This window comes from Vulpes lagopus, chromosome 5 (assembly GCF_018345385.1).
Source record: "Vulpes lagopus strain Blue_001 chromosome 5, ASM1834538v1, whole genome shotgun sequence".
Classification (NCBI taxonomy): Eukaryota; Metazoa; Chordata; class Mammalia; order Carnivora; family Canidae; genus Vulpes; species Vulpes lagopus.
This window is the reverse complement of record NC_054828.1, coordinates 3,567,895-3,594,711: the sequence shown is the minus strand read 5'-3', so window position 1 is coordinate 3,594,711 and position 26,817 is coordinate 3,567,895. Positions and strand designations below refer to the sequence as shown.

The window sequence follows — 26,817 nt, the reverse complement described above, 5'->3', positions numbered from 1 at the left end:
AGGACAGCTAACCGATCCCAGCAAAATGCCATCTGACCAACCGGTGTCGGCCCCTCTGACATGGGCACGCACACCTTCAACGTCCTCCTGGCCCTGCTCAGGGTCGATGACGGGTCAACACCACCAAAGGCTGGTCAGCGGCCCTGGTTTTGGGGTTAGGCAGGGCAGGAGGCTCTAAGTGTCTCAGGGGTCACTGTTTCCAAGGTTTGCACTGAGGCTTTCTGGAAGGTAACTGGGGGGGGGGGCAGCTGGGGCTCCTCGATGGGGCGGCTGCAGGGCATTGCCCCCCAGCCCACCTGCTTTGGGATGCCAGTCACCTAACTGGCCTACCCCCAGCTCCTCCTCTGGGGGGAGGCAGTGCAGCTGCAGGCTTTTCTTAGTGAGACGGCCAGGTGCTCCTCCACCGGGGCGACCCTGCCCGGGCCTCCGCCTGTGGGCCAGATGCCCCCCAGGGCTCAGACCTGACCTGGACGGAAGCAACTATCCCCACCCAGCAAGGACATTTATGGGTACTTGGCTCCTGGACGGTCCCAAAGAGTGGGGGCCAAATGAGGTGCTGACTCAGTGCCCCCCGGGTCCTGCTGCCTCTCATCTGGTTGCTTCTGGAAGCAACAGACCGTTTGACTCCCAGCAGCCGCTGGCCAAGGCTCCATCCTCCTCCTCCAGCAGAGCTGCGGCCTCCGGGCAGCATCACATGGCACTAGAGGGAGCAGTGGGCACACTGGACAGTGTCCCGGGTCACGGTGGCCTCTCGGGAGCTCTCACAGCCCAGAGCCTGCCCCTTCCCAGTGTTGCTCCGGGCCCCAGTGAATGGCCACGTCCAAAGCCTTAGCTTCATCCACGGCTCAACTGGCTTCACTGCATCCCCAACGAACTGCCAGCTAGTAAGTGGGTCCCAAGGGCTCCCCGTGGATAAGGCATCCAGGAGCACCTCACCCCTTACTGGGTGATGCATATGCCAAGATGCATATGCCATCTGGGCCAAGGGCATGCCAGGTCATGGGGAGAAGAGGGGCCAGAGTCCAGGGCTGGGATGAAAGCCCGTTTACGGGACAGTCAGGGCAAAGAAGGATTTGGGCCAAGGTGGGAAGGTCAGTGTCTGCATAGGCCTGGCCATGCCCAAGGGGGTTGGTGAGAGGCGGGCAGAGGCGAGCCCTCGGAGTGAAGCCCCGGGGCTCTGGGTCACCGTCCCATACGTGGGGAAGAGATGCAGGTCCTCCAGGAGGGACACAGCAGGTGGTGGGATTCCGAGGGGCTAGGGGGCCAGAGGCACCCCCTCTACCTCCTGTAAGTTCATCTACCCAGATCGTGCTCTGATTTTCAGCTGGAAGCTTGAATGCTTTTCCTCTGCTCCCCTGCCACGTGAGGAGTCAGGTGTTTGGGAAAATTGGAGGGGGGTTAGGTCACAGAAGCCAGGGGCCTGAGTCTTTTCATCAGTAAAAGAACTGGTGGGGTCCCCTACGCGGCGATGGTGCTGGCTAACCAACAAGTTGAATGAAACACCACGTATGGGGCTGAGGGGGCCCGAACGTCGGCCAGCGGCTGTACCAAGGACAGCAGGGCAGCAGCCGCCAGAAGCTTCTCTCATGGGACCTTCTAAAGCAGACTGGGCTCCTGGGTGTCCACTCCTGATGCCACAGGCTTGGAGATGGAGGGCGACCCAGTGGTCAGTTCAGAAGCAGAGACACTGACAGCGTCAGAGAAAGAGGCTGCTTCTAGGTCAGGATAAGAAGCAACGTGTGCAGGCACCACCTGCCTCTCCCGACGACAGCTAGGAACAAACCCTGCCGAACGCTGGAAGCCCACACCGACCCCAGGTTACAGTTTGAAAGATGAGGTCAGCGTCCAGGTGGATCCTACATCAGAGTAAGGATAATAAGGCCACAGAACCGACAAAACTAATTTCCAAAAAAAAAAAAAAAAAATGTTTCAGGGACGCCTGGGTGGCTCAGCGGCGGAGCGCCTGCCTTCGGCTCAGGTCATGATCCCAGGATCCAGGATCGAGTCCCACATCAGGCTCCCTGCAGAGAGCCTGTTTCTCCCTCTGCCTGTGTCTCTGCCTCTCCCTGTCTGTCTCTCATGAATAAAGAAATAAATCTTTTAAGAAAAAATGTTTCAAACTTTAAATTGTCCGTTAGAGAATTTTACGTTTTCTTTTCTTTCTTTTTTTTTTTTTTATAATTTTACGTTTTCAAGCGTCCGTTACTTTGAGACATTTTTCAGTAGCTGGAGTGGATCTGTGAAAAATACTATGCTTTAAGAAAATTCCAAATGTTTAAGCCACTTGGTAATATAGTCCTACCCCAGGAATAAAGAACTAGCTTGTTTACGGGGGATTCTAAAACGTCACAGACACGTAGAGACAGCTTTCCCTTGCACGTCGGGGAAGACTAGCGCACACGATTTAAGCGCTCTCTTGTTTGTCAGGTCATGAGTCAGCCAAGGACTTGCAAGAATGACTCGCCACCGCCACTTGGGTGTGGTGCCAGCCAACGCCCACAGTGGGCCCTGCGTTCAGGGTAGGCATGCGACATGCACCCCCCTCCCCTGAACACGCTCTCCTACTGAGAACCGCTCTGCTTACTATTGTAGGACCTCCGGGGGACCCCCACCTCCCGAGGGCAGCCGAGCGGCCTACGGGGCTTCACCTTTGCTCTCGGGTGGTTTGAAGAAGTCAGCCGAGAAGAACACCGAGGACTCCAGCTCCTTTGGGAACTCGTCACGAATGTCCTCAAAGCGCGGCACCCTGGCGCCGGTGAAGTTGAACGTGTCGAAGATGTCGACGGCCAGAACTGTGGGGACAGGTCGCCCTTGTCAGCCATCCCCAACTCCTCCCACGGGAGCTTCCTCGGTCACCACCTGTGGTTTCCAGACCGACCAGAGCCACCGCCCTCACCGACCACTGCTTTTTTTTTTTTTTTTTTTAGATTCTTAAAAATTTATTTATTCATGAGAGACACAGAGAGAGAGAGGCAGAGACACAGGCAGAGGGAGAAGCAGGCTCCATGCAGGGAGCCCGACGTGGGATTCGATCCTGGGTCTCCAGGATCACGCCCTGGGCTGAAGGCAGGTGCTAAACCACTGAGCCACCCGGGCTGCCCCCGACCACCTTTCAAACAGAATCTACTTCTACTCTTCTGTGTTCTCGAGACCTGCCAAGAGTCACACTGCTTTAGCCCTGAGCATGAAGTGAGAAATCGCAGTGGCTTCGGGGACCGTCTGGCTGGGGTGTGAGAAAGGGGCGGCCAGAGAAGCAGTAACTCTCTCCCTGCCTCTGCCAGAACCTGAGCAGGTGCTGGGACTGACCCCAGGGGCTACTGTGGGGGGACACTGTCAAGCCTGAGGCTGTCGCGCCCCCCCCAAACGTTGGCACTGACCTCCACTGCTCTAAGGAGCCTGGTGGTGGAGAGGCCAGCAGTCACCCCTACATGCCGCAAGGTGACCCCAGTCACCCCACTGAGCAGACTGGTTTCACACCCCCCAGTATGAAGGGTGCCCACAAGCCACCCACACGAGCAAGGGCTGGGTTCCCACCCCAGTGCAGGAAGGATGCTCCCAGACAGAGCAGCAGGGACACGCCACAGGGGCTGCAGGCAGCGGCAGGCAAGATACTCGGCCAAGAACCGCCTGAATGTTCCAGAAGGGACGAGGGTGCAGCCTGTCCAGCCCTGAGGTCAGCTCCACAGATCCTCCTCCAGGGCAGAAGAATGCCCAGTGTGGTCATTTTTTTGTGCCCCCCCAGTGATGATGGGTGCTGAGCCCACCCCACCCCCCCAGCACAGGGCAGGCCAGGGTGGGGGTGCTCAGGAAGGGCCTAGGACGTTGCACATCTTCGGGCCACCATGTGGGGGCCCCTCCCCAGGCAGCCCCAGGGGCCACATTAGGGATGCTGCTTCCAGGTTAGGGCTCAGGCCCTCCCAGTGATGGATATGCATAAAGCCGTCCCCCAGCGCCGCCCGAGCGCCCCCAACCTGGGTGCCTAGTAACCACGTGCAAGAGGAGAAAGCGAGGGCCCTCATTTATGGGAGGGGCCCTCACCCCACCCCAGGGACTGCCCGCTCTGTCTGGGTGGTGGGGTGGGGGTTGGTTGAACCATCTGGGGCTTCCTCCCCATGAAGGAACCCGACCGTTTAAACCCCTGGACCTCAGAGTGGCACATCCTGGGCACTGGGGTGACCTGGGTCACCAGGTATCTGCTCAACCTTCAGCCCCTGACTCAGAGAGGGCACACCGCCCAGGTACCTGGCCAGCCTGTCCCTTGCCCTTCCCGGGCTCTGTGCCTCTCTGAGCCTGGAGGGCTGGACCGCAGCCAGACCCCACACCTGCTTCCCCACAGCCTCACACCCGCGTGCTGGGGGGCCTGCAGACCGCCAGGGCCAAGCTGGATCTGGCCCGGACCCTTGGCCTGGGAGTGAGGTGTGTGTCTCCCTGGCTCATCTCTGAAAGGCTGGACAAGGAGGGTCCTGTCTCCCTATCTGCAGACACAGAAACAGGCCAGAGTCGGTGACCCCTTCCTACAGTCGGCCCCAGGAGGGGCCACACCCAGACCTGTACCCCGGGGCCCGAACCTGGAGCACACCCACGGCCCCCAGCCCAGCCGGCTCATGCCCTTACTCATGTTGGCAGTGACGATGACGAAGGGCCTCAGGTAGGTCCTCCGCACGTTGCGCACCATGTTGCCGAAGTAGGCCTCAAAGCCCCTCAGCAGCTGCACCGCGCCCCCCTCACTCCGCTGGATCTGCTCCCACGCGGCCTGGGTGTCCGGGGCCAGGAGGGCACTGCCCGTGCGCACCACGTCCTGGTCAGACAGACAGATGGCACTCAGCTGGTGAGTGAGCCGGCCCGAGGAGGCCAAGCTGATGCGGCAGGGGGCACACCAGGCTCTGGAGAGCCTCGAGCATCCCGAGACCAGGCGGGTGGGATCAGACGGGGGGAAGAACCTGGGTGTTTCCTATTTCAGAGGCTGGAGCCACCCACATGTCAGGGAGAAGCCCACATACACTCGGAGATGCGAGGGGGAGAAGGCACGGTTACATCAGAACCCCAACCGCACCGCCGCCCCTCTGCTGACCGCAGCCCAAGGACACACTGCGGGCTACCCTGAGGTCACGCTCCTGACTCCTCCCCCGCAATCTCAAGGTTTATGCAAACGGGGCTATCCATAGGGGCTCTAACATGAAAACTGGGAGAGAATTTCTGTTTGCAAAGAATCAAAAATAGGAATAAACTCCATTGGCCCAAACTCAGGTCTGGACTGAAATGGAATCCAGGGGAACCTGCCTCAGTGTAGATCAGTGTAGATAGAGATGTTCCCTGGGGGTCTCTGTGTGGAGGGGGAGGCTCCCCGGGGGTCTCTGCATGGAGGGGAAGGCTCCCCGGGGGGGTCTCTGTGTGGAGGGGAAGGCTCCCCAGGGGTCTCCGTGTGCAGGGGGAGGCTCCCCAGGGGTCTCTGCGTGCAGGGGACGGCCTGGAGAAGAGTCCAGAAGAAGCATGGAGCAATACTGCTCACTGCCCAGCAGTTCACAAACATCAGGACGAATGAGCATCTCTCCTCACCAACCATTCTGAACCAACCATTCTTTGGGGCCGATTACTTAAACAAAAAACACGATGGCCTCTGCAGGAGACATCAAGGTCTCTGAAAGCAGGACCCCGAGGTGGGAACAGAGACTCTGGAGCCTCCTTACAAGCTACATGCCCTGGGCTCTCTCTGCCTCAGTTTCCTAACCTGTACCACAAATGGGGCAGTACCCATGCTACATCCCAGGACGTGTGGGGAGTGAGTGGCTAGTTCACGTAAACCACACGGAACGCCGGCCAGTACTAACGGTCAGTTGTCAGTGACCAGGCTGTCCCCACCACCAAGACCGTGACTCATCCGTGCCCTCGCCCAAACGCCCCAAGCCCTTGCAACCAGTCTCGCTGGTCACGGTGCTGGCCTGGCGCGGGTGCAGAGACGGAAGCTCCGCCCTGAGGGTACGGGCTGCAGCGATCTTGCACAGCCGAGCATGGACCTCCGGCCGCCCCTCGCGCCCCCTCAGGACCCCCAGCCCACAGCTCAGCCTCAGCCCGCGGGGGCCTCCCCAGGGCCGCCTACCCTCACCTGGTGGAAGTCGGCATCCCGCGTGGCCGCCAGCTCGAAGCCCTGCTGGCCACTCTCGTGCAGGAGGATGCGGGCCAGCAGCTGGTAGGCCGTCCGCACGTCGTTGCCGAAGAGCGCGCCCGTGTGCTGCGTGGCGTTCCGCAGGGCCTTGGCCAGCCGCAGCGACCCGTCGCCGTCGATGCGCGTCTCATTACGGCTCAGCTTCTCGTTCTGCGCAGGAGGAGCAAATGACACGTCTGCACCCTGACCGCGGCCGCCGTGCCCTTTCCTGTTACTCAGAAATCCCTAACGTTCCGGTAGAAACGTTCTTGTTGGACGAGGACTTTAAAAAACCCCAAAGCAAAAGTGAACTTTGGCTGTTCCCTACAGCACCAACCGGGCGGGGCTGCCGGGCCGGAGAGTGCTAGAAAGAGATGCCACGGAAGAAGCCAGAGAGAAACCTGTGGTGACAAAGGGCAAGCTTGGAGGCAGTGGGGCCAGAATATGGGGGACCCCATGTTTCCAGATCCAGATGCAGGGCCGGTCCTGGCGGGGGGTGGAAAAGCAGCTGCGCCCTGCGGGGGGCACCCGGAACAGATATGCGCGATGTTCTAGAGTCGGCCCAGCCCCTGGCCCCGGGGTCCCTCTGCCACCCGCCCCCTCCCTAACCACCCCCCCACCCCGCACGCACGCGGGTCCCTAAGGCACGGGCCTACCATGGCTTTGAGCTCCAGGAAGGAGACAGTGGTGCAGTTGAAGAGCTCCGCGGGCAGCCAGCCCTTCTCCCCACTGCAGTGTCGGACTGCGTTTCCTAGGGAACAATGGAAGGGACAGGGGACCCTGACACCCCAATCGCTAATGATGCTCGTCCATCTGTGTGCGCCGACACCCGGTGTGTTTGGTTGAGGTGCGATCCCCAGGCATGAGGCCTGCCCCTCGGCCAGCCCCAGGCCAGCCAGGCCCTGCGGCCACGAAGCCCATGCAAGCTCTCTCCCCACGCGTCCGGGGCCACGTCTGCAGCTGCCTGACTTGCACCGTGAGGCCTGAGCCGCCCGGGGACTGTGAGCAAACATGTGAGCACGCCCACGAAAACAGAAACGGGCTCTGTCGTTGAACATCCGTGAGGCCTGAGCGTCTGCCACGAATCCGACTCGCAATCGTGTGCTTTGGTTTGTCGTCTCCCTGGACCTCCGGACACCCCTCGGGGCGTAGATGCAGCTACCACCCCCACTTTACAAAGAGAACCCCGCGCTGGGAACAGTGAAGCAGCCTGAGTCCCGGCCACTAAGCTCGTAGTAACGTTTGCATTATGGCCTTTCCGGGTTTTGTCATTTATTATTAAGGAAAAGGTCTAATTTTCCCCCAACACTCCGGTAAAGAAATTTTGTTGACACAGTACATCCCGTGAGTTCTGATGCCTCGGCCAAGTCTCCCCCACGCCACGACCGACTGCCTGCCTGGAATGGATGCCACAGGCCACGGTACTTACCCACGGAGCCCTTGGGACACGGCACCGCTGCTGGCTGCCCAAACTTGGTCTGCGGCCACCAGATGCCAGCCTCAAAAGCGCGGGGACATCCGTTGTAGATCACTGGGGTACGGGGTGGGGAAGGAAGGCTGCTCAGCCGGGCACGGCCGTGCCCACAGAGACGCAGGGCTCTCCGCGTGCCCTGCCCCCACCAAGAACCGGACGCCTGCATCTTCTCTCATCGGTGTTAGGTGGGGAGGGGGTGACCCAGGCTCTGACCCACGGCCACCAGCAGAAGGCCAGTGGACACTGTCAGACCGTGAGGTCTGATACACATGCAGACACGGGCACGCGCGCACGAGCCCAGCGCACTGTCCCTGCGATGCGGCCTGAAGGGATCATGGGGCCCCTCGGACCTTCACAGCCAAGCGTGGTGACCTCAGCGAAAGGGTTGTCACAGCGGTTGCACTGGCGGCCGATGACGCCGGACTTGCAGACACACTGCCCGGTGTCCATGTCACAGGTGCGGCTGTGGGAGCCGTGCGGGAAGCAGTCGCACGGCAGGCAGGCGTCCTGATCCGGGGGCCTGTAGTAATTCTCCTGTGGGAGCCAGAGCGGCACATGTGCTCCGGGTGCGGGCAGAGGCTCTGCTCCCGCGGGAGGCTTCCGAGCGTGTCCCGGTTACGGCTCGGCTCAGCTCCGGGGCCTCTGCCCGTTGCCCTCTGCCCACACCCCTCCGTGCTGGCTTCCCGGGCACCCGCCGTGCCAGACCGGGCAGGTGCATCCAGGAAAGTACCCCTCCAACTTCCTAGCCAATACTTGTGGACCACCCGCGGATCTGTCCCAGAAAAGACTAGATTCGAATGGAGATTTATGTACAACGATGGCCCTTGCAGGCTATTTTATTGTGAGAAGTCAGAAGCCACCTGAAGGTCTACCACTGAGCAGGTCAGGGTGACGGTCAGGAGCATGGGCTTAGGGTTGCAAAGTCCTGGGTTTGTGCCCATCTCGGACTTTTACTGGCAACACGGCCCTGGCCAGGCGACTCAAGGGTCCCCTGCCGAACAGTGGGATGGGCTGTGCATTGGGCAGAGCCACGGCCAGCGTCCAGGCTCCTATCAGGCAGGGACATGGAACCGACCCCACAGGGGGGTCTGACCACGTGTGTTAGTACCTGGTAGGAGGAGGTGCCTGTGTGGGTGGGGATGCAGTCAACGCTCAGGGCTGGCCGCCTGAGCCGGGGGTGGGGACGGTGCCTGTGGGGGTGAGGACGCAGGTGGGCTCACCTTGCATTGGCACTGTCCGTTGGTCTTGTTACAGTCGGGATCGAAGCCTTTGCTGACGGCACAGTGGCAAGGTCCACACACGGGGTTCCCCCACCAGCCTTTGGGACACGGAAGGTCAATCCTGTTGGGGACACAGGACAGCAGAGGGAAGGTGTGCGTAACTGTCCTCGGAGCCAGAGGAGGACAATTGGGGGCCGGGAGCCTTAGCTGGCTTGCTTCTGGCCCCTCTGGTCCCCTTGAGTGGCCTCAGGTCCCCCCTGCTGGTCCCCCTCTCCCATGACCCCTGAGAACCCCAGACTCGAGGGGCCCCAGGTCTGGAGAGCATCTACTACAAAACTTAGTTCTAAAATAATTTGTTTGCTTATGTTTTCCTTCTTCCTGGAAAGCCCAGGTGAGTACCCCAACCTGGGCTTCCTGTTAGCACGACCTTACCACGTTCCACATGGTGGGGACTGCACTCATCTGGGTTCACCCTGTCCCAGCCCCCGCACGATGGTGCCTGGCTCACGGACTGCGCTCAGCATCCTGCAGCCATAGGCTGGGCCCGGTGGCTTCAGAATCATGACACAGACCCAGTCCTGCCCTCGAGGGCCCCACACACCCTGAGGTGTGACCCTGAAAGTCACGAGATCAGGCTCGCCCCTCCCAGGCTCGGGCCGCTGCCTGTCGCTGTCACTTGCAGACACCCAGAACCTGTGGGATGCACACCCTCAACCCAACCAAATCCTTCAGGCTCCTCCAGACGACGTGCCGCCCTGGGTTTACCGCCGCAGTGAGTGCATGCCAACCCCCACCGCCCAGCAGTCAACCTCGCCTGCTCCCTCGCTCACCTGGCAAGCAATTATTAAGCACTGATGGTATACACAGCAGGGGAATAAAAATGACCATAGCAGAAGTGCTCCAGTCACCTGTCTGTGGATCTGCCTTTGCAGCAGGGGGAGCCCCCAGGGCTTCGGGGCCCCCTTCTCCCTACTGCCAACTCAGCCCTCTGCACCTGCAGTGCCAGCCCCTGGGGACACTGTCAGCCTCCTGGCCACCCCGGGACCAGCTTCCTCCGCCGCCGGCTCCTCCCGAGCCCCACGTGGTAGCCCAGGCCCTCGGAGGCCCACACTCAATGCTGCCGTGTTTCTGCTGGGCTGCCACGGGCCCACGCTCTGCTCCAGGCTTGTGGGGCAGGTCCCTGCATCCCAGCATCCCCCCTGCTCCGTGCGTGGCCCCAGACGTACGAGCTATGCTCTGGGTTTCCGGCGTGCAAAAACACTCAGACGGACTGAGTTCGAGACGCTCTGTGAGATTCTTACTCACTTCATGACCAATTTGGGGAAAAAAGAAAAAAAAAACATGCCCGCAGGAACCACAATGACACATATCTTTGTGCAAAGTGACCGGGAGGAGAAAACCCGTTAGGGGAGGAGTGGTGGCCAGGCTCTGAAAGGGGGGCCCCTTACTTGTTCTGGCAGTACTGCCCGTGGTGGCTGGACCCGCACTCGCACACGTAGCCCCGCGGGGAGCCGGGCTTGTGGACGCAGGCCGAGACGTGCTGGCAGGGGTTCAGGTGGCACACGTCCACGCACTTCCTTCCAAAGTACCCTGTGGGGACAGGCCAGCATGAGCACCACCCTGAAATCCACCTGCGACATCGCGGGTCCCCCCCCCAGAGCCTGAGCCCCGAGGTGGACACGCCTCCAGCAGCCTGGATCTTCACCGTCCCGCGCTCCACCACCATGGATGGAGGGGGTGGGGGCGCTCAGCGTCATGGGGAGCACAGCCCCTCTGTGGGTCAGGGCGCCCCGGCCACCCCAGGTCACACGGTGGGCAGAGACCAGCTGAGCAGCATCACAGCACCTCAGAATTCAGGGGCGACCCCTCAAAGTACACTCTTTGAAAGTGTGGATTTTTCATGAATTCCTTCCCACACCTCATCATGTGCCCTGAGGATAAAGCCTGGAGTGTCCCCCGTGTCCCAAATGAGGATGAGACATGGTAACGCGTTTTGAGGAGCGGGCCCCAGCATGGCTCAGGCCTCTGCAGACCCACAGCACCGAGGGGGCGGCCCCAGCTTAGGTCTCCCCGATTCTTCCCAACACCAGAGCACGGCCACCTGCTGGCGGGATTCGCGACAAGGGGGTGCGGGCGTGGGGCTCCCACCTTTGTCACAGACGCAGGAGTAGCCGTCCCAGGCGTCATGGCAGCGGCTGTGCTGAGGGCAGGGGCTGGAGGTGCATGGGTCCTCCACGTCACAGCCGTCCTTCACCCTGACCTTCAGGGCATCGTTCATGTTCAGCATGGCGATGTTGGTGGACGTCTCCCCCATCCTCACCCCCTGAGTTAAAAAGGGGCAGCCGGATTCAGCCTGATGTCGTGGGGTTGGAGGGACCCCAAAAGGTAACCGGGGGTTAGGAGAGCCCCCAGTTCTCTCTGGTCACCAGAAAGCAATGCCTCCTTTATGTGCAGAGCCGGGACAGGCATGGGGAAGGGTAGGGTTGCTCCTGCCGGCTTCAGGTGTACGCTCCGGGAAGGTAGACCAGCTGCCCGGAAACGAGGATATATATATATTTTTTTTTTTTTCCTTGTCCACATCCCAATAATCCCATGGTTGGTGTCAGGAAGAAGTAAGTGAAGGTCGTGTGAGAGCCTGGCTACTGATGAAGGCAGGCGAGGTGGCTCGTGGGAGGAGGGCATCCTGGCAGAGGGGCCACCTGCCCAATACCACGTGGGGCCACACAGCATGATCCATGCTGGATGGTGGTGAAGAGGTAGAAGGGGTCACCGGGGAGACTGGGGACGGTGAAAGGGGCGGCACGTGGGGAGTTAACTTCTCTGCAGTGGGAGGCCAGGGAGACACGCGCGGAGCTACTTGATAAACAGCTCACTCTGGCTGCTGCTGGAACGCCTGCTCCAGGAGATGAGTGTGGCACCCGTTCAGGTGAGCATGGCAGTGGGCCAGGGGGTGGGGGGGGGGCAGGGAGACAGTGAGGGGCACATCCCAGCCAACACAAAGGCAGAGCTGCAGGTGGCCGACTGGGGCATGGTGACGGGGATGCGCTGGGGGACCGTGGGGAGGATGGGCATGCAGTGGGGGATCGTGTGCAGGATGGGTCTAAGTTGGAAGCCGGATCTGCTAAGGTTGGGTTGGCTGTGAGACACATTATTCATTTACTGGAAACCAGCAGGCTGGCCAAGGGCACCGAGCGTGGTGTGGGCAGCCCCTGAGCCAGCCGCGAGGGGTGGGCACCCAAGCGTGTCATACCTGCATGCAGCCCCGGAACCCGTGGTGCACGGTGACCTTGTCTTCAGACACGCCACCCACCACGATGCTTCTCATCTTCAAGCCTGGAAGCTGGTTCCCGATCTGCACTGTGTCCTGTGCAAGGAGACGGGGGTTGGAGGGGCTACATCTACTACGCTGGACACATCTGGGAAGAACGTGCTCGAAGGCTAAAACATGGTCACTCTGCCACAGCCTGAGGGCATTCGGGCTTCCAAACAGAAGGGGGACCCGGGCACAGCCTTCCCGGCAGAGAACACCACTGTCTGCGTGTGACAGGCAGGAGTGGGAACCGGGTCACAGGATACACATCCACGTGCCAGCACAACCGAGGTGGTCAGATGCAGGGACACACAGGCAACCTGCCACCTCCGTAATGGGCGCCAAGACTGAGCCACTTCAGGAAAACACAGGTGAACCGGGGAGACGGCAGCAAATGTAAAATATGTCCACTGTGGCAGGAATCTGAGAAAGTCCCCGCTGGACCCTCAGGCCCTGGAAGGCTGCACGTGGAACACAGCAGCTCTTTATTTATTCTCAGAACCAAGTGTGAGATGAGCCTAGACTCCAAGGGCCTGAGAATCACCAGCAGCCCCTGAAGTGTCCCAGAAAAACGGCCTCTGGTTACTGCCTGCAAACCGTGGAAATCCAGTGTGGCTGGCCAAGCGTGCTGTGAGGGAGCCCTGCCTGGAAGGCCACTTGCCCGTCGGGACAGGTGCACCTGCCTGTTGTCCCGCGGCCCCTCTGGTACCCACGGCTCATACTGTATCTCTGTATCCCAGGGGCATGGCACCGAGCACACTATCATTACTCGGGACAGCTCTGCTAAAAGAAACCACAGCTGGGACACCTGGTGGCTCAGGGGTTGAGCGTCTTCCTTTGGCTCAGGGTGTAATCCTGGAGCCCCGGGATAGAGTCCCGCATTGGGCTCCCCACAGGGAGCCTGCTTCTCCCTCTGCCTGTGTCTCTGCGCCTCTCTCTGCCTCTCTCATGAATAAATAAATAAAATCTTTAAAAAAAGAAAAAAAAGGGATCCCTGGGTGGCGCAGCGGTTTGGCGCCTGCCTTTGGCCCAGGGCGCGATCCTGGAGATCCGGGATCGAATCCCACATTGGGCTTCCGGTGCATGGAGCCTGCTTCTCCCTCTGCCTGTGTCTCTGCCTCTCTCTCTCTCTCTCTCTCTGTGACTATCATAAATAAATAAAAATTTAAAAAAAAAAAAAAAGAAAAGAAAAAAAAAACACAGCTGAAGGTGCTAATGGCACCATGAGGGGACACACAGCTAGACAAAGTCTGGTCCTTGAGTTCAGTTCCTGAGTCCAGGAGCTGACCACCCGGAAAGGGGATGAGCTACAGATTCTAGGGACCACAGCATCAGGTGCGTGAGACCCAAACTCATGGGGGCCCAGAATGCGTGTCCCTGAAACCTTTAGAGCTCTGCTAGGTCCTGGCATGTGGAGGGGTCACTCTGTTCTCCCACGGGCCCAGTAAAAGTGTCCTGTTCCAAAGAGGGTACAGGTGCCAACTCACCTGGTCCAACCCATAGTCCAAGGTCATGACCGCCAGGTACTTGATGTCTTTGCCCTCCTTGGCGCTCTTCAGTTCTATCAACAGGTGGTGCCACTCCCCATCAGTCACACGTGACCTGGACAAACTCATGGACGCCACGTCGGAGGGACCATGGGACACCTCAAACTGGACATAGTTGTTTAGGATCTGTAGGACAAGGAGAGCCAGACCTACCAGTTGATGTGATGACGACAGAACAGAAAACGCTTTGCGGTCACTTCAACAACAAAGCCACACAAACAAGACTTCCCACAGGGCACTGGGCCAAAGATAGACCTAAAAATGAGGCCAAGTTTAATTTCTAATTGTTGCCTGTATCACTCTGCAGAATTATATGCCTTGTCCTGTGGCAAAAAGTGTCGGATGTGGACGGAGGGAAGGTGAGATAAAGCCCGTTGGACTTAATTACTGGGAACTGAACAACCACAGATTCAGGTGAGTACTGAGCTCTTATTTTTGAAGGCATACGTTCCACTTTTATGAGACAGGATTCGGGCCACCACATTTACATACATGTACAGAAAAACAAACACTGGCAAAGTAATTGGCCCAAGACATTCATGTTTTAAGAAAACATAGCCAGGAGTAATGGCAAGATCTTGTCCTAACAAAGGACTGGGTAATTTGGAGTAACCCTCCTCCTGAGAACAGCTAGAAACACGAGACGAACACTAAAAGGCATCAGAACGACTCAAGGCAGAGTTATGGAGCCACAACCAGGTAGGAAATGCAAATCTGTAGGAGCGAGTTTGATGTTTGCTTCCACTGTGGGTTGTCAGCTGGTTCTGGAAGACACAGCTGAGCCTGGAAGCTGAGCAAAGCTTTCCAGGCTCCTGGGGCTGGGATGATAAAAACTGGAATTCAGAGCCCATCCAAAGTGTGTGGGGGTGCCTGCTAGAAGAAACATGAGGGGCAGGGACACCATTATTCTAGTTTTAAATTCTCACTGGGTTTTCAATATGATGTTCAGCACTCAGTCAAAAATAACCCAGGACTGGAGGAGACAAGACCATGTGCGTGAAAACCAAGAGATGCAAGAAAGAGTGAGTGGAAACAGACCACCAACCCCCCTCCCACCCAGGGAATCCATAAAACAGAATCAGCAGACAGACCTGAGAACAACGAGAACCAGAGAACTTCAAGGAAACAGATTCAGGTGACCGTTAGACTCTTATTTTTGTGGATAAATGTTCTATTTCGGGAGATAAGACTCAAGCTACCCGGTATAAAGACATGTAAGAAGATGAGGAAACAGCACTGCAACTAACCTAAGATGCTCATGTTGAAAGATTGCTTCAAAGTAAAAGAATAGGTTAAGAAAACAACAACAACTATTAATGCACTGCTTAAAAGAGACACACCTAAAATATAAGGATTCAGAAGTGTTGAAAGTCCAAGGCCAGAAAAGGGTACATCATGTAAACACCAACCAAAGGAAATCTGGTGTAGCTCTACTAACAAGACAAAGTAGACTTGAAAGTAAACAAAGAGATTCCAGAGATAAAATTGATTTTCCTAACGATGACAGAGTTGCTTGTCCAGGAAAATACAACAATTCTAAATTTGTATGCATCTAATAACACAGACTCAAAATGTACAAAGCAAAACTTGAGAACACGAAAGGAGCAAGAGCTAAATCCCCACAATGGGGGCTGCAAACTTTTTAAACTCCTCTCTCTCAGTAACTGAGCAGAGACAAAAAAAATCAATAATGATAAAAGAGGTCTGAACACCCCAATAATTAGCGAACTTCACCTACTTGACGTATACAGAACACTATAGAACGTGACCGCAGAACACACATTCTTTCAAGGTATTGGTGAGACATTCACAAATACGAAGTGATGGGCTGTGAAGCAAGCCTCACGCATGTCAAAGGTCTGAAATCACACAGCAATGCCTTCTCTGACCTGTATCTATGCTAGAATCAACAACAGAATATTTGCTAGAAAATGCCACCTGTTTGCTGACTCAGAAACATACTTCTAGGGGCACCTGGGTGGCTCAGTCCATCAAGCATCTGACTCTGGATGTTGGCTCAGGTCATGATCTCAGGGTTGTGGGATCGAGCCCCGCTTTGCCTCCACACTCAGAGAGGAGTCTGCTCAAGATTCCTGCCCTCTGTCCTCCCCCACCCCACTTGCATGTGTGTGCACTCTCTCTCTAATAAATATTTTTTAAAAAACATACTACTTTTGTTTTGAGAGAGAGAGAGAGAGAGAGTATGCGTGGGCTTGAGTGGGGAGAGGGGCAGAGGGAGAGAGAGAAATCCAAGCAGGCTCCATGCCCAGGGCAGAGTCTAACTTGGGGCTCGATCTTGAGACCCCAAGATCACGGCCTGAGCTGAAATCAAAAGTCAGACGCTCAACCGACTGAGCCACCGAGGTGCCCTGAAGCATACTTCTAAATACCCCATGGATCAAAAAAAGAAATCATGATGGAAAAATAGAAGGTATTTTTAACTGATTATAAAGACAATGCAACTGGTAATGCGTTTTGGGGTTTTAGTCTTAATGGAGAGAGAAATCAAGAAGGGGATTTTGCACCTTTCTATGCTCTGTCTCCTTCTGTCCACAGAAGTTTAAGGCGACCTCCTTAATCCCCTGGCTGTGCTCTTTCACCATCCTTGCCAACGAAACCCCAAGGCCAGTGGATCAACAATAAAAATGACACGTGTCTGCAGACAAAGGCAACAGAATGAATCCCAGGTGCACGTGCATTGACTGCTTTGCCCCCTCAGGTCTGTCACGGGATTTAAGAAGGACGTTCAACAATGGCCAGGAGATCCCCCTTGACAATGCAGGCGGAGCAAGGGCGCCAGAGAGTCATCACCCAAATTGTGTGAGCTGCAGGATGATGGCTAAGCGCGTCTGGCCTGCCTCAGGAGCCAGGAACACCTACACTGCTGCCCCACAGAGCTCACGAGGCCTGCAGGAGGCCTGCATTCATACACACCACATGGAAATAACCCAGAACATTCCTGTAACGCCCAGCTGACCAGCCTTCAGGCCCTGAAGTGGCCTTCTGGGTGGTCACTGGAGTCTGAAGGACTCCCCCCAAGGCCACCGGTCTCGCCACCCAGCCTTCCATGTAGAGGAGCTGGCCATGGTCCCTGGCAAAAAAAAAAAAAAAAAAAAAAAAATACCCACAAATATTTTGGATTAGCTACCCATAACGTAATTACTCAAGCAATATGGGAGTTTGTAGCTTTCAGTGTTTTTCCTCCCAAAGGCGTACTTTTTTCCTAGAGACCCCACTGCCAAATGACAACGTGCAAGTTCCAGTTCATCACCTGAATCTAAAACAGCCAATTTAATTTGTTCCAAGAGTAAAATAACCACAGAGAAAAATACCATCCCGGGGCAGAAGTGTGCTTGCCAAATCCTGGCCCAGAGCTAGCCCTGGGACGGTGGCAACCCTACGAAATCTCACGTTAATAAGGGAAACCCGAGGACAGCTGTAATTATGGGGCGCACGGACTGTACCTCCAGTAGGACCTGAACGGGCCGGCGCTGGAGGTGCTGCTGAGCAGTGACACAGGGGAGCAGGGCAGTTTGGGGGAGAGAGGCCTCGGCTGGAGCTCCGAGTGCCAGCCCCCTGCTGCGCAGGCTCAGTCACCGCCCCCCGGGGCCCTGTCCCCGCGGATCTGTGGGCAAGTCTGGGGCCTGCGCATCCACTGGGCGCCCTCAGGGTCCTGCCCCCACTGACCAGCGACATGGAGCTCACAGGGGGCGCTGGCCACTGCCTCGGTGCCCACCTGCTGCCCCTGCCCTTTGATGCCTGCCTGCTGCCCCTGCCCCTCGATGCCCGCTCGCTGCCCCGGCACCCCGCTGCCCACCTGCTGCCCTGCCCCCCATTGCCCGCTTGCTGCCCCTGCCCCTCGATGCCTGCCTGCTGCCCCTGCCCCTCAATGCCTGCCTGCTGCCCCTGCCCCTCGATGCCTGCCTGCTGCCCCTGCCCTTCGATGCCTGCCTGCTGCCTCTGCCCCTTGGTGCCCACCTGCTGCCCTTGTCCCCACTGCCTACCTACTGCCCCTGTCCCCCACTGCTCGCCTGCTGCCCCTGCCTCTCGATGCCCACCTGCTGCCCCTGTCCCCCACTGCCCACCTGCTGCCCCTGCCCTTGGTGCCCGCCTGCTGCCTCTGCCCCCTGCTGCCCACCTGCTACCCCTGCCCCTTGGTGCCCGCCTGCTGCCCTGCCCCCCACTGCCCACTTCTGCCCCTGCCTCTCGCAAGTGTTTCCAGGCAGACAGCCCACAGGGGCAATAGAAAGGGGTCCTGTGGACACCGAAAAGCCCAGGTGACAAGGAAACCCCGGAGCCCAAAGCTCAGTCTCAGCGCTTCCCTCAAGCAAAGAGATTGGAGGGGTTGTTCCACGGGGCCCCTCTCACGTCTGACCTTCCATGACCCCAGCACAGCCTGCTCTTCCTGGGAACCGAGTCCAGTCTGCAAATGGGCAGAAGAGCCCCCGGGCCCGAAGCATTGGGAAGGAATGACAGCTCCGAGAGGACCCCCACACACACCAGGGGAACCACCACACCAGGCAGGCCCGCAGGGTGCTCAGGGGTGGCCCGGCCCCGAGGCAGAAGGGGAGTCTGGTCCAGGGGACACTCTGTGTGGCTGAAGCCTGTGAATGACCCGTGCAAATGGGGTCAGTGCCACTGTGGCCATGGCCCCCAGGTCCTCCATCACACTCGCACGCAGACACACACATGCACATACTTGAAAGAAACTCCCAAAGAAAAGCAGGAAAAACAACCTAGTTACGGAATTCCTTCTAATCCCAGGTCCCACAGGGGCTCAGAGGGGGAGGGTCTGCTCAGGAACCTGCTGCGCCCCTGCACCCACCCTGCAGACAGAAAGTATGTGGAGACGGCAGATAGCAGGTGGCCCCCGGGCTCCCCGGGCTCTGAGTCTCCTGGACCCTCAAATACAGTGAAACCCCAGGCCAGAGCGAGGGTGGGAGGTGGGCGCCGTGCCCGACGGGGTCACCGGGGGACTCTCACCACCCGCAGGAACTCCCCTTGTTTCTCCAAATGAAATCTCTGCGGAGCTGGGAAGATGCAAGAGGGAGCTATTTGTGGAGCAAAAGTTAGGGAATTCAGCACATTAAAATCATGTTTTAAAGGTTTTTAGGATCTCTACTGCCTGTCCCACGTTTTAAATTAAACAAAACGGAAAACTCCAAAAAGATTCACAGAGCACAAGCCTAAGGAGATTCAAAGTTCAGGAGGACTTTCAGGAACCTCTGGGCAGAGCGTAACCTCGGGGTGCCAGCCCGTGTGCAGCAGCCCCAGCACGTGGCCACAGCCAATCTCCAGCTCGGGACCCCTGTCCCCACCAGCGGGTGCTCACCGCCTCCTGCGGCTCCGACACGCCCGGAGGCCACAGCTGCTGCCTAAGACACACCCTGGCTGGGTCCTGCAGCCGAGGAGCCAGGCTACTGGGTCCAGCCAGCCCCGCACGTACTCCATCTCAGCGATAAAGGAAGAAAGAAAGTGCTGGAATCAAGCCTCCCTGTGGGAATCGTAGAGGCACACCGGAGTCCCTGCACTCTTCCCTGCTATGAATGGCGAGATTGTGCAGCCGGCTGGGAACGCAGGCTCGTGTTTCCTTTCTTCCTCACACCAGGGACTCCGCCGGGCCGGTGCGGGCAGAGGGAGGGTCCCCGCCGGGCCCGTGTGCCCCGGGAGCCCGTGCGGCCGGGAGCCCGTTCGGCCAGCTGCCCAGGAGCTCCGGCTGCACCACTCAGTGCACGCGGGCCCCGCAGCCGCCCGGGCGATGCGGTGGGGGGTATGAGACGTGCTTCCCCCTACCTGCAGATGCAGCCGGGACGACACACCTGCCGTGGCCTCCATCAGCACGCCGTCCTCCTTCCTGGTCCGGAACATGAGCCCCAGGTACCAGGGCACGGAGATGGTGATGTCCAGATCACTCCAGGACACAATGCTCTCCCCGCTGAAGCGCTGGGGGTGAGGCATGACTGTGGACGCAGAAACGCAGAGCCCCGCACATCAGACGTGCCTCTGAGAACCTTTTTCAGCTGCAGGGGAGCAGGACAGGCTCCGGGGGAGAATGGACGGAAAAATTCCCGGGCCTTTTTCATTTCAGTACAAAGCCCAGTGTCAGACTTCCACACGTGCAGTATCTGGTGTTCTGAGTCCAGACCCACAGGCTTACAGAAGAGGCCCACCCTCTGGGGCTCCTGCCACCTTCCTGGGGAGGGAGGTTGAGGCTGGGGGGTTCTCAGCCCTGCCCAGGGCATGACACGGGGCTCCCAGGCTGGACAGAAGGCAGAGCACGGTGGCTCAGTATCCTGGGGCTCAGCGGACGGGGTGCTGGGGGGCCCTGTGAGCTCAACCTGCCTGTCCCACCCCCAGGTGGGGAGCCCAGGAGCAGCAGCAGGGTCTCCTGGTGGGACAGTGTGACCTGTGGTGAGTACTGCACACAAGTCCCGGCACCTCCACTCAGCCCCACATCCGTGTCTGGGGAGGACCCCAGGCACACAGGCCACTGCATGATGGGCATGGAGGTGGGGAGGCCGCTGACCAGCCAAGGGCTCCAAGATGTTTGGGGGGGACCAGGAAGGTGGCAGTGGGTGATCGATAGCCCCATGCAGCCTGTGACACTTGGACAAACCAGGTGCCAGACAAGCCTCACTGTCTCCAGACCACGTACGTCCTCCAGGCAGGACGGCACAGTCATCATCCGAGGCTTTAAACACGAGCTACCCCGGTCAACAGCACAGGGCACACCAGCTGGGCCTCATGCACCCCGGGCCGTCTGTTTCCTGCTCTTGTGAACCCAACGTGGGCATCTGTTTTCTCTGGCACAGCCACGCTGGGCCTCACGGCCTCCATAACAGGAACTCTGGGCGTGGGCACGTGTCCACCCGGCTGCGGCCCCCTATGCAGCTGAGCTTCCTGCACACCCGCCCCAGCATCTCACCCCAGCTGGGCTCTGCGTGTGCTCCGCGTGTGCTCTAACCCCCCACCAGGGACCCACGCCTGCAGCCACACACACATACACCATCAGAGGCTGCGGCTCTGGACATGCAGACCCACATGAGCCCTGACACCCAAGATTGGGGTCTCCAAAGCCCCCAGGGTCAGGTGGGCACCCAGGCCCTCACCTTGCTCACAGTTCTTCCCACCGAACCGGAGCGGACACTCGCACAGGTACATGTTCCACCTGCTGACACAAGTGCCCCCGTTCTGACACCAGATCCCATCGCAGAAGTTCCTCTGGGCAGCGCAGCCTGGGAACACAGAGCACACAGCATGGTCGCAGAAGAGGAAACACTTGGTCGGGGGGACCGAGTCCTAACACCGACCCACGGGGTGGGGAGACGGCCCAGTGAGCCACAGCCCCGAGGGAAGGCAGGCCGGCCTGGGACCCTCTGGCAGCAATAAGATCGGCAGACCTGAAATGGCACAGGACGCGCTGCCCGTCCCGCCAGCCGGCCAGGTCGTCTGGTGACACGCTCAAGACCATGGCATCGAGCGTCTGCCCCACACCGCACCCCACACTGCGGGACGCCCAGGCCCCAAGAGCAGCACATCCGAGAGCCAGGGCTCCCGTCCTAGAGGCCCAGAGCTGGGTAGCCCAAGATGTGGAGGGGGCCCTCCCCTGGGCCCCAGCGGTCAGGCCATACCTGCCCTGGTGCCGTTGTTGGCAATGAAGCTGGCCATGTCCACGTTCTTCCCGTCCACAGACAGGTTCCGCATGCAGCCCACGAACTGCCGGTTGCGCACCGGGAAGTCCTCAGGCAGGTTGGGGACGCCTCCCAGGAGCAGAGGGCCTGTCAGATCCAGGGACCTGGGGAGACAAAGCCAGCCCTCTGACCTCTGTGTGTGGGGGGACCAGAGGCGGCATCGGGGGTCCTGATGCTGCTGTAACGTCACAGTGGCCTGCGCCACCAGACACCCCATCACCTTGGACCTCAGTAACCGAACAGGGAGGTAGGCGGCCAGTGGGTCAGAACACAAAAGGCAGGTCCTATTCTAGGGCCACCACTGGCTTCCACTTTCAGGTGCAAGGCTGTGCCCTGGACTCCTCGAACCCGCATCGGATCCGGACAGACTGAGTCCCACCCATCGCCAGGGCCAGTCCAACCCAAGCAGTACGAGCAGCCCGGTGGCCACGAGCCAATACCAAACTGTGGCACTACCCCGCCCCCCACCTCCGATGACCTCGCCCAGCTCACAGCAAACCACAGCCCCAGATCCCTGTGAGCCACCGCATGGCCTTGGGCAAGGGTGCCAATCCCTCCAGGCCACACACAGCCTCCTTGCCAGTAAAATGGGCACCACGGCTGCTCCAGATGCTCGGCCTGGATCGGACTAACCACCACTTCAAAAGCTTACTGAGTAGGAACGGAGCCTCTGCTCTGGCCGTTGAGGCTGGCGTGACAGCTGTTGGTGGCGGTGGTCTTATTTCTGAGTTAGATCTAACGGGGGGAGGTTTACTGACCCCAACACTGGGCCGCAGGGACCCGTGCCTGATGGATGGAGGTCAGCGACCCCACGGTGTCTAGGGTCAGCAAGCTAGCTGTCACAACTGTGGGGTTGGCCTGGCCATTACTTTGACAGAAGTGAAAAGAGGTCTTATTCTAGAAGGTTCTAACGTGTCAGACGGGAGGTACCCCGAGCAAGAGGAGGGACTCTGATTCCAGCCTGGATTGGGGCTGCCAGAGTGCTGTGCCCAAGGCGCCCTGCATCCGGGTCCTGCTCCGGACGACTCCGCTGGGAGCAGCAGTCACCGGGGGTGGCTGCTGGGGCCTCCCCTCCCTCAATGCTCACTTCTTGGAGCCGCTCTGCGTGCCCTGGGCAGCGCAGCTGTAGTTCCCGACGAGGCTGCCAAAGCGCACAGCCACGGCCGTGTCACAGTCGTCCACGGTCACCACGGCCACCTTCTCTCCAGACGGCCCGTGGGGCAGGCCCAGGCGGCCAATGTTGGGCTGTGGGAAGAGAAAACACAGAAGGCGTCAGCGTGTTGGCTACAAGCGCCCAAGGCAGACCTGCTGGTGCCAACACGTGCCTCCCACCCACGGGCGCTGAGGACGTGGGAAAGCCGCAGGCGGACAGCTGTGTTTTAAATCGATTCCCCAAACCAGCTGCCCTGGGTACCCCTACAATTTATGTTCCTCCCAGAACCTCAAAATGTGATCTTACTTGGAAATAAACGGTCTGCAAATGTAATCAGCTAGGACGGGAGCCCACGGCAGCTGGCTGGACCCTGGTGACCTCACAAGGCAGGCCCGACACAGACCCGCGGGGAGAGGGCCACACGGCCTCAGAGGCAGGCAGAGTGACACGTGCCAGGCCAAGGGGCCCCAGGGACGGCCCGCGCCACTAGCATCTGGAGACACAAGGAAGGCCCCCCTCCTTGGAGCCCCCTGGGGGCAGCTCAGCCCCACTGCCACCTGCATCTCAGACTTCTGGCCCCCATGACCGTGATGGAACAAAGTTCTGCATCCCAAGCCCCCCAGGTGTGTAGCTAATCTGTTACAGCAGCCAACGCCAAGGCGCTGAGATGCCTCCTGAGACGCCTCCTTCCGAACATGCGCTTCTGCCTGTGAGCCAAGCGCTGGCTGGACCGCGGGCCACACACCTCCTGACCAGGTCCTGCGCACCCCCCGGTGCTCCTAGAGTGTGGGCCCCCGGGGGCTCCTAGTCACTCCTGGGCCGAGGCCTGTCCTCCTGGCATGACCCTCCTGTGCCCTTTACTGGCCTGAAGTCAACCACCCTTGGTGCCCCCAGGATCAAGCCCCCACTCGCCCCCTAAGTTTGCCCCCTCGGCCGTCCCTGAGGGCCTCACCGGCACAGCCTCCCCGCCCGGGGCCGGGTCATAAGAATTCCTTTGGACGGGGTGCCTGGGGGGCTCTGTCGGTGAAGCATCTGCCTTCAGCTCAGGTCATGGCCTCAAGGTCCTGGGATTGAGCCCCACATCGGGCTCTCTGCTTGGTGGGGAGTCTGCTTCTCCCTCTGCCTCTCCCCACTGCTCATGCTCTCTCTCTCTCTCAAATAAATAAAACTATATATATATATATATAAAGAATTCTTCTGGAATTGGTGACTTGGGGTATAGCCGGCTCACTTCTAGAAGAAGCAGGTTCCTTCCCCAAGGGGGCTGAGGTTAGTGACCAACGACAGTAACTCCCAGACAGCCGCACCCCGTCCCCGGTACCCCCCATGTCTCCTGACCCTTGAGGACACAGAGCACACCCACCCAGACAGGCCACAGGCACACAGGCATCCCCCCAGCACAAGCCTGGGAGTCTGTGCGTGCCACCACACAACAGGAACACGCAGGTCTCAAAGTTCCAGAAATGTAGCAGGCAGCCGAGAGCTGGCTCGGGCTGGGCCAGGCGGCTGGACTCCCTGCCCCATTTGTCCAACCCGATCACAAGACCCGCCCTCCATGGGGTGGCTTGGATTCACCTGGGTGGCGCGTGCAAACGGCCACCGGGCCTCACAGTCAGCACACAGCGCACAGGGCTCCTTCCTCCCTAGAGAGGATGTGCTCTCCCAGCCCCAGCAGCCCTTCTCATCGCCTCTAAAAACAACAGCCTCAGTCCCCCCACTTGAGGGCTCTGGGGTCTACTCGAGTGTATAACACGGTGAGATTTTACCCTTCTTTCTGATAGTACTGGCAACAGGGAGTTGTAAAAACACAGAATTTAATTACATCATCTCCACACCTTTTAATAGGGAAATAACCACCGCAGTTCCTTTAAAAAGAAATCTTTAGGTCTTCAGAGAAGTAAAGAAGTACCCATTCGATGGAGGACACTGGGCTGAGAGGCAGGACAAGGAGCTGCTGGTAACAGGAGCTCAGCCGGGTGGCCAAACTGTGTGACACCAGCGACTGCCCCATCAACCCTGGCAATGTCTGCCCTCCCCCCAAGTTGTGCGGTGCACTGCCTGCACCACCGTACATAATGACCCCCCTGCTGAGCCTTCCACTCCCTCCTGGCCAACCATCTGACTGGACAATGCCCATCGCTGAACCTCAGCTTCTCTGCCCACAAGAGAAGGCTCTCAGAATACCTGTCCTCTCTCTGTTCCAGGGACCTCGAGAGTGACATCAATATGACACATGGTTCTCCTGGGAACCCTTCTTTGATAAATCCAAGAGGGGCTTTTACCATGTCACCCAGTACCCTCCTAGCTCCTGCATAATCTTATTTTATTTTTAAAGATGTTATTTATTTATTCATAAGAGGCACAGAGAGAGAAGCAGAGACACAGGCGGAGGGAGAAGCGGGCTCCATGCACCGGGAGCCCGATGTGGGACTCGATCCCGGGTCTCCAGGATCGCGCCCTGGGCCAAAGGCAGGCGCCAAACCGCTGCGCCACCCAGGGATCCCTCCCTCTAATCTTCTTGATGTCCTTTTACATCCTCTGATGGGATCACGAGATCTGATAAGCAATATCCTTAATGATTTCACCTTCGGTTAAGCAACAGTTAGAGGAGTAGAAAAAATAATCTGCTTCTCGCTCTGTTGCAGCAGCCTGCTTTGGAAAAACATGCGCAAGTGCCTATTACGGGCTGCTTAAGTGCTAGGTGCCATCCTGGGGGAAGAGCTCCCCAGGCTGTGTGAGTCCTGCATTATCTTTACAACTTATAATTTGCATTTTTGGAGATGGGTGGGAGACTTTTCCGAGGGCATAAACGCCATTTACACTCTAATGAAGCAGAGCTGCTGTTTGCAAAACTGCGTTGCTCATCATCTGCGGGCCAGGGTTCTGGGATCCAAGCAAAAAAAAAAAAAAAAAAAAAAAAAAAACAGCGAGGAACAACTGGAGGCAAAAGCCCCTGGAATAAATCAACATGTGCATTTAGAGTAGCACCAGCTCCCGGGATGAGTCCCGCATCAGGCTCCTTGCATGGAGCCTGCTTCTTCCTCTGCCTGTCTCTCTGCCTCTCTGTGTGTGTGTGTGTGTCTCTCATGAATAAATAAATAAAATCTTTACAAAAAAAACATAGAGTAGCACCAGCTGAGCTCAGGCCCACTGTGGAGCCTGGCATCAAAGTGGCAAGAGCACCTTTTAGGAAAACAGACAAGAGTCTGATAAACATCGTCCAACACCAGCTTCTCCCCGGCCCAAGGGCCCTTCTGGCCACGAAGCCAAGCATCCTCAGATCAGAAACTAAGGGGACCGACCAATAGCAGAGCCACAGTGGAGTACCCGGGGAAGCCCTGTTCCTCAGAGGTCCCCACCGTCCCGTCCCTTCTCAGGCTCCGCAGGACATCCACGGGCAGGGGCCAGAGACACAGGGAGGGGTCAGAGTTACAGCAGGACCTGGCAGCGCCCCTGCTGGGCAGACCCCAGAAGCTGAGGACAGAGACCCCCACTAATACCTTACCTGCTCCCGGATGTTCACAACAGCGCTGTCGACAATAACGAGAAGGTGGAAACCACCCCAACGTGTGTCTGCAGAGGCTGGGTGAACAAAATGTGGCCCGTCCATTCCAGAGCATTCCGATCCGGCCTTTACAAAGTATGAAGCACCGACAACTGGTTACAGCTTAATGAACCTCCAGAATGTGATGCTGAGCGAAAGCAGCCCCGACGCAAAAGGTCCCATGTTGCAGATTTTTTATGTGAAGTGTCCACAACGGGCAGATTCATAGATGGTGGTTTCGGGGGCCTCCCCGGGGGGAAATCAGGAGGCACTGCCAGTGGCTGCAGTCTCCTCTGAGGGTGCCAGACAGACCTCCGATCTGGATGGAGGTGGCGGTGGCTCCATGTTGGAACCCACTAAATGGCCCTGAGTTGTTCAGTTGACAACGAACGGTTCGTTCTACGTTATGTGAATTTCAGTTGTCTGGGGGGCACCCGCCATCCTCGGGCCCCGTGGCCCTGTCTACCTGGTAACCATCGGGAAGCCCCCTCCCGTGGTGATCTGGAAAACAGGGATAAAATACACCATGTGGCCTTCCTGCCAAGATCATCACCAGCAACGAAACACCAGAGGAGACAGGGAGCCCTTGGCCAGGGTGGGAGGCGTGCACGTCACTGCGCAGGCAGCCCCATCAGGAGGCAGAAACGAGAAGACGAAGACACCAGCAGGTGTGCCGGACTTGGGGTCAGGTCATCTGTTCTTGCCGAGCGAAGACAAAGGGCATCTTAGCCCGCTC

The 26,817-nt window shown here is 58.4% G+C and overlaps 1 protein-coding gene across 1 annotated transcript in view; it reads right to left on the bottom strand.

Moving 5' to 3' along the window:
- Positions 1–26,817, bottom strand: part of CELSR1 (cadherin EGF LAG seven-pass G-type receptor 1) — a 134,153-nt gene that overhangs the window by 18,323 nt on the left and 89,013 nt on the right. Inside the window, exons 6-20 of the mRNA XM_041754704.1 lie at positions 22,472–22,629; positions 21,325–21,488; positions 20,803–20,928; positions 19,487–19,653; positions 13,634–13,819; positions 12,087–12,200; positions 10,985–11,159; positions 10,285–10,426; positions 8,837–8,957; positions 7,967–8,150; positions 7,572–7,673; positions 6,799–6,893; positions 6,104–6,313; positions 4,615–4,798; positions 2,649–2,792 (exon numbers count right to left, since the gene is read on the bottom strand). Of these exons, the coding sequence (XP_041610638.1) occupies positions 2,649–2,792; positions 4,615–4,798; positions 6,104–6,313; positions 6,799–6,893; positions 7,572–7,673; positions 7,967–8,150; positions 8,837–8,957; positions 10,285–10,426; positions 10,985–11,159; positions 12,087–12,200; positions 13,634–13,819; positions 19,487–19,653; positions 20,803–20,928; positions 21,325–21,488; positions 22,472–22,629 (2,272 nt within the window). The remainder of the gene's footprint in view (positions 1–2,648; positions 2,793–4,614; positions 4,799–6,103; positions 6,314–6,798; positions 6,894–7,571; positions 7,674–7,966; positions 8,151–8,836; positions 8,958–10,284; positions 10,427–10,984; positions 11,160–12,086; positions 12,201–13,633; positions 13,820–19,486; positions 19,654–20,802; positions 20,929–21,324; positions 21,489–22,471; positions 22,630–26,817) is intronic.